We start from the raw sequence: 14,803 nt of genomic DNA, 5'->3' as shown, positions 1-14,803 counted from the left end.
AGGAGGAGAATCCACTCCCATAATGCCTCGGACTAGCGGTAGCTGTTCTCTCTGGACTACAGACCCCAGAATGCAATGCGCCTCTACGCTGTCCTATTAGGGCCGAACACGCACTCTTAGCGGTTCCGGGAGTAGGTGGGATTCATTTCCGGCAGCAGGCGTTGAGGTCATGGTAAGAAGGCGGGTGGTGGGAAGTAAGGGAGGCGACGTGCTTTGTGGGTCGGGGGGCAGGCCTGGGGCAGGCCTGCAGACGCCTGGGGTTCTGATTCGGAGAATCCGCGGGAGGGACGTGGGTTCCGATTTGTTATTCCCCGCTCTCCTCTGCGCTCAGGTCACGTGGGCCAGCAAATGCGATAACTAAAACTCACTGAGCACTCGCTGAGCATCAAGTGCATTTGAAGGCTTTAAAACCATCATCACATTAAGTATACTTTGGATCCCCATTTTGAAAGATGAAGAAACTGGGGCCCAGAGAGGTGGAGTAATTTGCCCAAAGATCTATAGCTGGTGACTGTAGGAGCCGGGATTGGAACCCAGATCTGACTTCACCGCCCAAAGTATCTTTCGCTGCACTATTCGAGGTGTGGAACTGTGCATCTCATAAAACCCTTGTGCTACGGGTTGACGCCTCCTTCCTCCTCCGTTCTAACCCATCTCTCAGTTTAGGCCAAGTAAACAGCGTTTCCCTTCTGACCCCAAGATGACGCTTTAACCTGACCGAGAATTGGGAAGTTATTATGATGAATATCTTGCGGATTTGTTCCCCACTAGGACATTGATTGAGTTTCCTGCTTGGGGAAATGTCACACAGGCTTGGATCCAGTGTCAGCCCAGAGTTGGCCCTCCCAAGGTATTTGTTGAATGAATGAAGGCTGCGCCTCCTTTCCTATACCTACTTGAGCTGTCTGGACGAAAGAGGACCGGTTTAAAAGTCAGACTCTGTCCCACTCACTGGCTGTGTGTCTTTGGGTAAATTTCTTACTTTCTCTGGGCTTAGTTTCCTCCGTGGTAAAGTAGAAGTAGTGGTTCCCATTGCAAACAGCTTTTGTGAAGATCACGTGAGGTAAAGCATCTGGCTTTACCTTTCCATCTCTGGCAGTGATGCCGGCCTCACAGGATTGGTGGGAGCCTCCGTGTAAGATGCTTTGCAGCTGTGCCTTGTGTGATTAGCATGGTTGAGTTTCATGAGAGAAATGGTCTCCCTGTCTCCCTTTCAGGCTGCCTTCCTCCGAGCTGTGCCGCGGTCGCCAGGGCCAGCTGCATGGGGAAAGCCTCTCCACGGGCTGTGGTGCTGCAGTGGGCGGAATCCTAGGAGGTGGGTGGGAAGCAGGCCACCAGCCTCCAAGGAGAAACCACCCGGCACAGAGACAGAGACATTTCAGATGGTGTACCGGTTTGATGCCATCAGGGCTTTCGGGTACTTGTCTCGGCTGAAGGTGGCACAGACAGCCCTGACGGTGGTGGCCTTGCCGCCTGGCCTCTACTGGTACTCCCAGGGCCTCATGACCTTCAACTCCCTGTGCCTGGCGGGCGGGATTGCTGGCTTTGCCCTGGCTATGTTGTGCTGGATGAGCCATTTCTTCCGGAGGCTGGTGGGCATCCTGTACGTGAATGAGTCGGGCACCATGCTGCGGGTGGCCCACCTGACCTTCTGGGGCCGGCGACAGGAGACATACTGCCCTGTGGCCGACGTGATCCCCATGACGGAAAGCCAGGATCGGCCTCAGGAGCTATTCGTGCGGATCCAGCAGTACAGTGGGAAACAGACCTTCTACCTCACCCTGCGTTACGGACGGATCCTGGACCGAGAGCGTTTCACACAGGTGTTTGGGTTGCTGGACAAGTTCAAGTGAACGGGCAGGAGCCGGGCCTCCTGCAGGAAGCCTGAGGGTGTGGGCGGGGCTGAAGGAGGGGGTCGGGCAGCTGGAGACTTTGCCGGGGCCCCTGGGAACTTGTCTTTTGGAATGAGGAAATTCATGAGGTAGAAGTGAGTAACTGGGTTTAGAAAGAGGCCCTGAGTGCAGATTCTTAACTGCACTTGTGTGTGACATTCAGATAATGGCCAGAAGTTTCTGTTAAGAGCCAGTTCTTGGAGGAAGCGATGCCAAGCTCTCTCAAACAGTTACACTGCTGTGAAATCAAAGACAGAGAGGTGGGGGGCTGGAGCCAGAAGACTTGGGTCTGTCCGTTTCCAAATCCCTGTCCAGGGGCAGGTTATCAAGTCTCTCAGAACCTTGGTTTTCACATCTTAAAGTGGAAAAATCCTCCTTGTCTCCTGGGATGGGTGTGAGAATAAACAATAAATGTCATTGTTAGTTCAGAGGTGATGGCGCCGCAAAAGGCTTCCAGGCAATGGGTAGGGATTTCACCAGCCCTATGCTGCGCCCCCTTGTGGACCCAGCGGCGGGGGGACCAGGATGAAGCCTAGAGGTGGGTCGTTCATCCTGCCAGCACGGTAGCCGCGCAGCCGCTGGGCAAGGTTGTAATCCGAGCAAGTTCACCGCCCAGAGGTCTAGGGACTCTCATATCAGAAGGCTTTGCAGTGTGATAAAGTCAGATGAACTATATGCTGGTGTGATACTTTATAAAATAAAGCCAGTTAATGTCCCCTGTAATTAGCAATATGCTTATTATATAATTTGTAACAAAGTAAAGAGGAAAGAAGTCATGATCTTTGTAATTCTACCACTCAGAAGTCAATAACTAAATTTTGTTTTGTGACCTTCCAGTCTTTTTTTTCCCAATTCGTAGTAAAATATAAGCATAAATTTATCCTTTTAACCATTTTAAGTGCACACTAAGGGGTATTAAGTATATTTAGTGTTTTGCAACCATCATCACTTCTCTCCATTTCCAGAACTTTTTCATTATTCCAGCCAGAAGCTCTGCACCCATTAAATAGTAACTCCCCAATACCCCCTTTCTCCAGCCCTTGGCAACCACTAATCTGCTTTCTGTGTCTATGGATTTGCCTATTCTGGATATCTCATGTAAATGGAATCATCCACTATGTGGCCTTTGATGTCTGGCTTCTTTCACTTGGCATAATTTTGCAAGGTTTACCCATGTTGTAGCAGGTATCAGAACTTCATTCATTTTTTATGGCGGAATAATATGTATATATCACATTTTGTTTATCCATTCATGTTTCGATGGACATTTTGATTGTTTCCACCTTTTGGCTGTTGTGAGTAATGCTGCTGTGAACATTGGTGCACAAACATCTGAGTTTCTGCTTTCAATTCTTTTGGGTATTTTCTGAGAAGTGGAATTACTGGGTCATATGGTAATTCTAAGTTTAACTTTTTGAGGACCTGCCAAACTTTTCCATAGTGGCTATACCATTTTATATTCTCACCAGCAATGCATCAGAGTTCCAATTTATCCACATCTTTTTTTTTTTATAATAGCCATCCTAATGGGTGTGAAGTGGTATCTCACTGTGCTTTCAGTATTTACTTAAAACATAGATGTTATCCTGTATCTGAAATTGGCTTTTTTTTTGCTTCATGTTATAACATAAGACTATGTCAGTTATAAACGTTCATTTAAAATATTCAGTCACAAGGAAGAAACCTTGGACTATGTGAGATGCTGGATGTTAACTTACTGTGGTAATCATCTTGCAGTATATACATATATAAATCATGTTGTATACCTTAAACTAATACCATATTGTATGTCAGTTATATCTCAATAAAGTTGGAAAAAATGGGCAGCATACCTTACAAATAGATAAAAACAAAAGGCCCCGATTATTTGATTTTTTTTCATTTAAATACTTTTTATGCAAAAAAAAAATCAGTAATTGCAAAATATTCCACTGAATGGATGTAGCTGGTCCTATAACCTTTCTTGTTTAAATGATTTCCATTTTTTTTTCTTGCTATAAAGAATGTGATAAATGCCAAGTATATGGAGAGATATCGTTCCTCTGTGTAGACTGCAAATGGCATTTTGAGAAAAGTGACTTTATAATCATGATAACGTGAAAGAAGTTGTTAGATCTTCTTAGTTAATGTATTGCATTTCACAGAAGCAAGTAAAGCATGTAATTCAAGACAGTTTGTTCCTTCAGGCTTCCAAATCAGCCAGTCATCCCAAACCTCTTCTGCTGTGTGCTGAAGGCACCACGGTTCATAAAAGGGGAGGATTTTGGCCTTTGGACTGTCAGCATCTTGGTGGGGAGGGAGGGCGGATGCTAAGTGCATGTGTGTAATTAGAAATGGGGAGGGATTTCCCTGGTGGTCCCGTGGTTAAGAATCCGCCTGCCAGTGCAGGGGACACGGGTTTGATCCCTGGACAGGGTGGTAAGATCCCACACGCCACAGGGCAACTAAGCCTGTGCACCGCAACTAAAGATCCCGCATGCCACAACCAAGACCTGACACAGCCAATAAATGAATAAATAAATAAATATTTTAAAAAAGAAATGGGGAAAAGTGCAAGGGAAGAGAAGAGTGGGGTGGCCTGAGGCAGAAGAGCAGGAGGGGGTGAGGTTGGGAGAAGGGCCCAGATGGCCTGGGGCCGGGACTTTGAAGGGGACCCCAGGTGTGAGGAGGAGATGGACGTGAGCACCGCTTGTCCAGGCTGAGGGGACACAAGCGTGCGTTTCTGCCCTGGACAGGAGTGGGGTGGGTGCCTTTGGTAAGGGGAGGACCCTGAATTTGATCTAAATCATTGTGGGGAGCCTTTGAAGGTCAGTAAAAGAAAGCTTGGGAGCTCTTAAGATCAAGAGGAAACAGCTTTTAATTTGTATTTGTTTTTAATTAAAGATGCAAATGGAAGGGCATAGACTTATTATGGATTTGTCGTTGCCTCTGTTAAATTCCCATCGCGTGTTAATTCCAGCCAGTCGAAGGCCATGGTCTGGGGAGTGTGTGACTATGTCCCTCAGTTGTTTGGGAATGCTGGGCTCCCATTGTCAGCTGGGGTATATCTGCAGGGTCTCTAGATAGAGGGGCTGTGCATGCCATGGACGGTGTGACCCAGAGCCCTGTTGTGGGCCTGGGGGTTCCCGGAGAGCCGCAGACCCACTCAGAAGTGCCGGCTTTTAGGGTAAATGGCATGTGGTTCCACTGACTTAATTTTATACCAACTGTACTCTAAAAGTACAACCAGAACCTGACTGCTCTCACCTGCTCCAGCCCTGCCATTTTGATCCAAGCTGCCCTCATAACCTCTGGATTATTGCAACCTGCTGCTTCCATCCTGGCCCTTCTAGAGTCTGTTCTCGCAGCAGCCAAAGTAATCCTTCCTTTCTTTCTTCCCTCCTTCCTTCCTTTCTGCCGCACCTTGTGGCTTGCAGGATCTTAGTTCCCTGACCAGGGATCGAACCCATGCCCCCTACAGTGGAAGCACGGAGTCCTAACCATTGGACCACGAGGGAAGTCCTGCCAAAGTGATCCGTTTAAAAAAGAGAATCACATCACTGCTGTAGAAGCTGAAGTCCTTACTGTGACCTACAGGGCCCAGCATGGCCTGGCCCCGCTCCTGCCCCCAGCTTTCTTCCCTCATCCACAACTCTGCACTGACCACTTCAGTTAGCTATATTTCCTTTGCTCTTCCTCCAATAATCAAGGACCCCTCAGCCTCAGGGCCTTTGCACTGACAGTTCCTCTGCCTAAAAGTCTTTCTCCCTAGGTATCTACATAGAAGTGTCTATCTGTCTCTCTCCAGTTTCTCTCTCTGTATAACAGGGGTGTTACTATTTATCCTCAAGAAGTTGTACTGAGGATTCAATTATATAGAAGACTCGATTATATAATTATCTGTAGAGCTGCTGTTTCCCTTCCCTACCTTTCCCTCACCTGCTTGTCAGTGACTTCAATTCCTGTGAACCTCTTCTCTCAAAGACACAGTCTATGCCTATAAAATGTCTTAAGAGGGATTAATGATCTGACCTTGACTTATTAAAACCAAAAATTAACTTAAATAGGCCTGTTGGGCTACCTGTAAGCACTTACCTGAGTGAGCTTCACCCCCCTGGAGATTCTGATTATGTCTGGGGTGGATCCCCAGAATCTGTCTTTTTGTCAAGCTTGAGGCTGATTCTGCTATGCAGCCATGCTGGGAATTTCTGAAATAGATGAACAGGGTGGACGACACCAGAATGACACATGCCTGTGTTCCTGGGCCAGTTTTTTTGTTTTTGTTTTTCCTACAGAATAGGTTCTCCGCCTGGGCTCCGTGTGTAGAATCACTTGGACACCTCTTAAAAAATACTGTTGCCCAGGCCCATGACCAGTTTCCCTAGAGGGGATTCTCTTGCGTAGCCTGATTTGACAATCACTGCCCAGAAGTGTCAGCTCAGTGGGAGGTGACAGCCCCGATTCTCACCGCTCTGGCACAAAAGAGCCTCCACTCGGATGTGTGGTTTGCTCACGCAGTACCAGCAGAGGGCACACAGAGCAAATGCATTATTCTATCCCTTTACTTCCAAGCTAAAATTACATGTGACAAGGGAAACAGTTTCGGGTTTCTGCAGTGCACCAGCAGGGCAGTAGTCCCCAGTTCCCATGCTCCAGATCAGCAACAACAAAAACAGCAAAACTCACCTGTGCCTCAACCCTGCAGATTCTGGTTGGGCAGAAGCTGGGCATCTGTATTTTGATGCTTCCCAGGTAACTCCAAGGCACCCCAGGTTTTGAGAATCATTGTGTGGGATTGAGCCTTCCCAAGAGCCGTGGCTCTCTGATGGTCAAGCAGCTTCTCAGAAAATGGAGACGGTCTTTAGATTCAGGTGGTGTGTGGTTATATTGGTGATTTCCCCCTTTGAAAATAATTCCAAAAGAATCATCTAGTAGAAATACCCAAGCATGTATATGAGGATGTTCACTGAATGTTTCTAATAGTGAAACAAACAACAACAACAGGAAGTAAACTAAGTTGCCAATTAGTAGGCAATACAGTTAAATAAGCTATGGAATATTACACGCCCTTAAAAAGAGTGAGGTTGAACCATATCTGCTGATGTGACAGGATAATCATGGGGTAGTGTTAGGTGGAAAAAGCAAATCAGAGAACAATATAGTTCTGTATGATCCTATTTGTGACGTTCAAAAACACATTCCAAATTTTTCACAGTGGTTAATTCTGGGGAGAAGATTCAGGTGGATGAGATAGAGGGAAAACTTCTACTTTGAACTTTATGGCCTTCTAGTATTGTTTAAAATTTCCGTAACGAGCATGTCATCCATCTTAACAAATGAAGTAAAATGCTGTAATAAACACAATCTCTTTTGCCATCCTTTCCCCCTCCTGCCAGCTTTCGAGGTAAAGAGAAAAGTTTCTCAACCATGAATCTCCATTCTGGACTTGGAAGCTGGGTGGACAGTAGGAAACAGTCATTAAATTATTAGTGATACAACCGTGTTTGTATTTTGTAGACTGGTTTTCACTCCCATCCGCTGAGAACCATGTGGACTTTGGGCACCCCACCTGCCCTGGGCTGTGTATTATTTAGATGCAGGAAATGGGGTAACCTGTAGCGTGTCCATTTTCACATGGTAGTTGCTAGGGACTGAATGTTTGTATCCCCTCCTAAAATTCATATGTTGAACCATAGCCCCCCATGTGATAGTGTTTGGAGATGGGGCTTTGGCGAGGTGATTGGAGTCAGATGAGGTCATGAGAGTGGGGCCCCCACGATGGAATCAGTGCCATGTGAGGACACAAGCAGGAAGAGACCCTCGCCAAGGACCCAACCCTGGACTTCCAGCCTCCAGAACCATGAGAAATAAATGTTGGCTGTCTATGCTGCCCCATCTCTGATATTCTGTTAGGGCAGCCTGAGCTGAGACAGGTAGTCCTCCAGACCATGGTGAGGTCTGCTCCAGCTGGGGACATTCACAGTGTGCATGGCTGGGAGCCGTTGTCCTTCCTACACCGGTTACCAGAACTGAGCCTTACCTGGTCATAGGCCCAGATATCCCACCCCCAGCCCATCATAAATAAGCATGTTTAATGCACTTCCCAGAACAGATATGATGGGCTTAGCTGCTTGCAGGGGGCCAGCCTAGGGTCAGTTAGCCAAATAACTAGGAGCTTGCCCTTGGCTGCTTTAAGAATTCAGGACTTGTGAGTCCCCAAATGGAAAGCCACTGGGTCCCTTTGAGACCTGGGCAGATTCCAACTTTTATGGCCCTGTTTTGATCCTGCAGCATTCATTCAACCATAAAATCATGCCTGATGAAGGTTAATCAGGCAGGGTCGATACCATCTGGCCACGTTTGTACCAACTCTAGTGACAAAACATGTTTTACTGGTTAACAGTTGTAATCTACTCTGGGATCTGGTGGGACTTGTCCCCGTGTTGCGAAGTAGGTTTAACCTTTAGAACTATATGTGAGCCAGGTTCACAGAGATCAAGTGGCAAAAGGAACCATCATGTATTAAGCACCTACCACAAGTCAGGAGATGATTACATGATTTTTTATTTTATTTAGTTTTATTTTTTGGCTGTGTTGGGTCTTCGTTGCTGCGTGCATGGGCTTTCTCTAGTTGCAGTGAGCGGGGGCTACTCTTTGTCACAGTGCACGGGCTTCTCATTACGGTGGCTTCTCTTGTGGAGCACGGGCTCTAGGCACGCAGGCTTCAGTAGTTGTGGTGCATGGGCTCAGTAGTTGTGGCACGGGGGCTCTAGAGCACAGGCTCAGTAGTCGTGGTGCATGGGCTTAGTTGCTCCGCGGCATGTGGGATCTTCCCAGACCAGAGATCGAACCTGTGTCCCCTGCATTGGCAGGTGGATTCTTAACCACTGCGCCACCAGGGAAGTCCTGATTATGCGATTTTCTTGAATCCTCCCAGCATCTGTTGGAGTTGGAGAACCAGAGAGAGGTCGCAGGTGTAGGGTGAAGCATGTGGCTTGGAAGCAAGACTTCCTACCTGCTTGAAGCCCAGCCCTGCCACTCCCAGGCTGTGACTGTGGGCAGTAATATAATCACTGTCTGTGCCTTGGTTTCTTCATCTGTGAATTAATGATAATAAAAGCACCCACCGAGGGTAGTTGAAGGGGCTGTCTTACTACATGAAAAGCACTTAAAAATAGCGCTTGGTCCAGGGAAACCCTCGATAAGTGTCAGCTGCTTTACTATGATCACTCTCTGCAGGTGATGCTCAGAGAGGTCAAGTGACTTACTCAAGGTCACCCAGCTAGAAAGCAGCAGAGTTAGGTCATTCTACTGCCTTGTCCTGCCTCCCCGGGGGGTGGAGAAGGGGGAAGAAGGACAGAAAATGGAAACAGTGACTGTTTTTAACAAAGGTCATAGCACCTTCCACCCATCTGCCTTAGGGATATACGCTTAGGAGCTCACACTAATGCTGACCAAGTTCAAGTTCACTTTCCCAGGCCAGTGGCCAGGCTGGTGGTGAGAAGAGTCCTGAGTGGTTGATCCTCAACCAACCCCATGCTCACTGCATGTGCTCATTCACACACACCCGTGTGTCTCAAATCCTGGCCTCCAGGCTGTGTGATGCTGGGCAGGTTCCCCAATCTCTCTGAGCATCAGGCTCCTCCTCTTACAAATAGGCAGACGCATACGTAGCTCGTAGGTGTGTTGTGAACATTACAAAGCCCCAGCAGAATATGCTTGTGCATAGTAGATGCTCAACAAATGATAAATATTATCACTATATGTGATTATTCTTAAAAGCATATTTAATGGTAGATATTGCTTTCCTAGTCAGTTATTTCATAGACCTGTTTGGTGTCCGAAAGGAACCTGGGAAATCACGTGGTCCAAACCATACGTTTTCCAGGTGAGAAAAAGAAGGGCCATGGAGGGCCACTGAGACAGCTGGGCGCAGAAGTGAGTCAGGAGCTCACGACCCCCGGTTCTGGGTCAGGACACCAGGAGGACCAAAGAGCCAGTTCATTTCCACAGGTGCTGACTCAGCATCTCTTCCGTGCCTTCCCACGCTGCACCTGCCTCCCGGCCGATCACCTGGTCTCTCTGTTGTTCACAGTGGACAATCAGGACATCCTTTCTAGAATGCATGTTGGATTACCGCCCTGCTCCAAACCTTTGGTGGCTCCATCAGTTCATGGAAGGCCCAGACTGGCACAGAAGGCCCTCCAGATCCGAGCCCTTCCTGTTTCTTTGGCCTGGTCTCCAGGCTCTTCTGCTCTCCTTGTCTTTGTGATCTAGTAATGCTGAACGCTGTGCAAATGCCTGCCTCATCCTGCTTCATGCCTTCAGCTAGCTGTTGTTTTGGTCTGGAATGCCTTCCACCCCTCCTCTGAGTTACTGGAGCAGTTCCCACTCAACCTTGAAGTTGAAAATCAGAGGCCTAACCTCCACCCTGACTTGGGCCTATCCTTCGTTCATGTACAATATCCTCCTGTATCCTGGTCCTTACGCTGGGTTGCTATGACTGTTGCCCCACTGGAAGGTGAGCTGAGGGTAAGGACCACACCTTGTCCATCCCCATTACATGGCATGTCTTTTTTTTTTTTTTTTTTTTTTTTTTTTTTTTTTTTTTTTTTTGCGGTACGCGGGCCTCTCACTGCTGTGGCCTCTCCCGTTGCGGAGCACAGGCTCCGGACGCACAGGTTCAGCGGCCATGGCTCACGGGCCCAGCCGCTCCACGGCACGTGGGATCTTCCCGGACCGAGGCACGAACCCGTGTCCCCTGTATCGGCAGGCAGACTCTCAACCACTGCGCCGCCAGGGAAGCCCCATGGCATGTCTTGGATGAACTCTGATGAACTGAATGGCCTCACCAGGCTTCTAAGCCCAAGGCAGACTTAACACAGGTAGAGAATTCCCCAAGACATCCCTAAGAGGTGCTTAATCATAGGAGCTTCATAAGAACTTGTGAAATAAGTCCTTACCAAAACCATTTCCAACCAAAAAGGCCACATTTACTCTGATGTTTCCATTATAAATATTTTGTTTTTAATTTAAGAATGCTGATTAACACAGGAAACAGACTGAGTTCATGGAATTGTGCATATGGTCATCAGTTACACTGTGACGTGTTAATTTCTTTATCATTTATTGGCACTGTCAACAGAATACTGTAAACAAGATCACTTTGTATGTGTACGTTGGCGAGGCTCCCTAGCTATGGTTTCTCTACCATGAGCTGATATACAGATAGATATAGACAGGTATAGATATACAGATTATATTAATGTTGTGCACGATTTTACATGGTTACTGAGTGTCAGTAAAAATTATTTTAAAAACACCCATTTATAATAAAAGTGAGGATGTGCTAAGATTTGCTATGACTGGACCTTGTTTTCTGTAAAAGTGATGAGATTTGCTAGCGACATTTACTAAACTCTATGGCACTAATGTGTGATGGATTCGTTTCCGGACCGTCAGCCACAGAAGTTCTTCTGCGTGGGCTCTGCCTGAGCCAGCACCCTGTCCTCCGGGCTCCCTGTGTTTTCACCAACCTCTGGCAAGTTTCTTGAGCGCTGCTGAGAATGCTTTCCTTGAAATTCCGCGCAACTCCACCTCCACCTCCAAAAGAGAACGTCTCAGGAACTCACTATGCCCTGAGGCAACGAGGACTGGCTGATAAATGGCTTAAAAACTTTTATAAGTAACTTCCCTTGGTAAGGAGTGAATAAGTCTGGAAATGACTTTCCAGATAAAAAAGATTTCATTTCTCTGTCAGTGCCCTGTGGGGAGAGAACAAAATATTGGAGCCACTCTCTCCACCAAAGAGAGGCAACGTTTCCGGTTGTGCCCTGGCTTAAAAACCTTTTGGACTCCAGGAATCTCATTGTATGTTTGGATCCAATGCTAAAGTTCTCAGGAGAAAGCATACATGAATTATGGTTTGGTTTGCATTTTGCTTGTTTGTTAAATAAGGCCTTGAATCTTGGGATATTGCCTGTGGAATCTGGATCCCCAGTGAAAAGTGTGAGGCTGTGAACTCATGTGTCTTTGCATATGCTGTTCCCTTTCTGCAACACTCTACCTTGTCTTGTCTACTTGGTGAACTCTTGTTCATCCTGCAAAATCCTGCTCAAATGTCGCTTTCTCCTTGGAACCTCCTCTGACCCTTAGGTGGATCGGGCCACTCCCTCTGATTTCCTGATGTTCCTACAAATACGACTGTTATGGCATTAATTGTTGGTTTAAGAGTCTGTTGTCCCCAGTGGGATGTGAGTCGCTTGAGAGCAGGGACTAGGTTTTATTTCACCTTTGGATTTCTAGTGCTTAGCACTGGGCCTGGGACAGAGCAGGTATTTAATGCAAGTTTCATGATTGAATGATTGGATAAATAAATGAATATACAAATGACTGAAAGCTTGCAGAGAGAGGGAGGCTCCATTTAGTTGGCAGTGAGAATGCCCTTGGACATGGCAGAGCTCCTTAAAAGCAACGGATTAGCACTGAGTGCAGGAATGCAGGGTGAACTGGGATTCGGGGATTCCCCCTCATCTGTTAAACACGTGACTGCCTTTCATTCTTGGCAAAAATAGAATGATGACCAAAATCTGCTGAAAAGCAGAAGCAGAAAAAAACCAAACCACTTTGAGATCTTTGGATGGTCAGTTATTAAAAGAGAAAAGTGCTGAACTGAGAATCTTGATCTGCCCGGCTCCCAAAATAGTCAACCAAGGCACCAGGAGACCAAGTGGCTTCCTTTTGGACAGACTTCCTTCATTTACCCGCTAAACAACACTCATTGCTGGAGGATGACCAAATGCTCTTTTTAGGAGCATCTGAGGTCAAATCAGTTCCAAAATTGTCTCGCCTCCAGCAGAGACCCCCTTAGCCTCAGCCATCATCCAATTAAGCCTCTAAGCATCACCTGCCTGGTCATCTCACAGTCACTCCTGGCAGGAAAATCTCTGACTTGGAGGGGTAACGACAAGGAAGCCACCTTGCACCAACAGGCTACTTTTTCCTGCATGGAGCTCTGGCGCCTTCAATTCATGATGCCTCCAGCAAGAAGACACCTGGTCCAGCTTTGACGTAGCAGCAAAGCCGTTCCTGGGACAGCTCAGAAGTGGAGCAGAGGTGGATGAGCAAAAGGCTAGAGAAAGGGTCCCAGAGTGAGGGGTCCAAGGTCAGACCCCAGGTGCCCTGGGGACAGGGGGAGGGGTCTCTGCTGTCCCAGGCCTGGGCTTATGCTCCTGGGCGTGTGTCCCTGGGATGATCGGGCATAGCTTTCCTTCCACAGAGGTGTGGGCTGACATTTAATGGGAGGGAGGGAATTTGGGGAACGAGGGTGGTGAGTAAGACCTGTCGGCGATGCCACCCAGAGATTCTCCCAGGACGAAGCCCCATGAAGGCGAGAATTCACAGTTTGGAGAGGAATCCCCGGATGGATTGGGGGAGTGGCCCTACTCTTCGGGAGGCCAGAAGACCCCTTCCCACACCCCCAAGCTCAATCCCGTGTCCCTACTCTCCTGTCTTAATATGCTCTGTCCTGCCCGTCACTGGACCACGCATGGGACGCGCTCAGAGCTTCAGGGCCTGGGGGCGAGGGGGAAGCATGTCTGTTTGCATAGGGCAGGAGGAGCCAGCATTCTCCCCGTTCAGAACGCGTCACTTGAGGGGACAGAACCCAGGAGTCGCAGCCACCAGCCCCAGGAGCAGGTATCATTCCCTGACTGGCTTCCAAAGGTATCGTTGGGGTCGAGGGTGGCAGATACCTGGCCAGGACCCTCGGGGCCCAAACTAAGACTACGTCCAGGGCTCAAGCAGAATTTCTGGACTTAAAACCAATGTGCACCATTGGCTCTGCAGGGAGAGAGCAAACCAGCCCCTCCCCTCCCCCCAAGCCATGAAAAACATCCCCTCCCCACAAATAATCCTCCAGTTTATGCATTCACCTCTGGTACTTTAAGTGAAAACATGAATTAGGCAAACTAATCAATTTGACAAGGGGTGAGATCAGGGCTTCCTCAGACCGTGGAGGAAATGGCTTCTTTACTTGAAGTCAGCTAAGATGTCGCTGAAAATATTGAGGAACAGGTGTGCGTGGTGGTCCCTGAAGACCAGTGTGGGACGGAAGCGGATGGACTTGTCGCCGCAGCCCCCCAGCATCAGGCCTAAAAGGAGAGGCGGGGGGGTGGTTAGGGGCCTGGGCTCGGAGTCACAGGCCTGGGAGCCGGGCGGGGTCGCACAGGTGGCTGCCCCATCCGTCCGAACCGTTCTGTCCTTCCTTCCAGCCACCCGGCCAGCCTTCCTTCCCGTTCTCTCTCATCAGCCAGCTCACCCACCCTTCTCTTCCCTCCCTCCCTTCCAACTTTGAATGCCAGCTCTGCTGCCCCTGAACTAGGCCTGCTGATTGAGAAATCCTGACACAAAGTCCTTGCCTTCCAGAAACTCGTGGTGTGGCGGGGAAGGAAAATAAGAAGTAAATTACAGAAGTGTGGGCAGGTCAGTAGCGCTTATGAAGGACGGAATCTGAGTTTTGTTTTTTTGGGGGGGCCGCGCTGCACAGCTTGCAGGATCTCAGTTCCCCAACCAGGGATCCAAGCTGGGGACCCGGCAGTGAGAGCGTGGAGTTCTAACCACTGACCACCAGGGAATTCTTGGAATCTGCTTTTTTTTTTGCGGTACACGGGCCTCTCACTATTGTGGCCTCTCCCGTTGCGGAGCACAGGCTCCAGACGCGCAGGCTCAGCAGCCACGGCTCACGGGCCCAGCCGCTCCACGGCATGTGGGATCTTCCCGGACCGGGGCACGAACCTGTGTCCCCTGCATCGGCAGGCGGACTCTCAACCACTGCTCCACCAGGGAAGCCCAGGAATCTGCTTCTTTTAAAGGGCGATTTCACTTTTGACTAAATGGGGCTCTTTGGCTGGGTTGTATAGCATCTCCTGAGA

General features: G+C 48.4%; 2 protein-coding genes across 3 annotated transcripts in view; one reads left to right on the top strand and one right to left on the bottom strand.

The window, feature by feature from the left end:
- Nucleotides 1–114: 114 nt before the first annotated feature.
- TMEM186 (transmembrane protein 186) lies at nt 115–3,715 on the top strand. The gene is made up of 2 exons (XM_059038440.2): nt 115–172; nt 1,218–3,715. Exons 1-2 carry the CDS (start codon nt 170–172, stop codon nt 1,851–1,853), a joined length of 639 nt encoding a protein of 212 aa, XP_058894423.2. The 5' UTR covers nt 115–169; the 3' UTR covers nt 1,854–3,715.
- An 8,781-nt stretch (nt 3,716–12,496) lies between these two features.
- ABAT (4-aminobutyrate aminotransferase) overlaps nt 12,497–14,803 on the bottom strand; it is an 88,509-nt gene continuing 86,202 nt past the window's right edge. For both annotated transcript variants that reach the window (XM_059038436.2, XM_067012627.1), the window contains exon 16: nt 12,497–14,023. In XM_059038436.2, coding sequence (XP_058894419.1) covers nt 13,902–14,023 — 122 coding nt within the window. In that variant the 3' untranslated portion in view covers nt 12,497–13,901. The remainder of the gene's footprint in view (nt 14,024–14,803) is intronic.

This window comes from Kogia breviceps, chromosome 14, assembly GCF_026419965.1.
Source record: "Kogia breviceps isolate mKogBre1 chromosome 14, mKogBre1 haplotype 1, whole genome shotgun sequence".
NCBI lineage: Eukaryota > Metazoa > Chordata > Mammalia > Artiodactyla > Physeteridae > Kogia > Kogia breviceps.
This window is presented reverse-complemented; position numbering and strand designations above follow the sequence as displayed.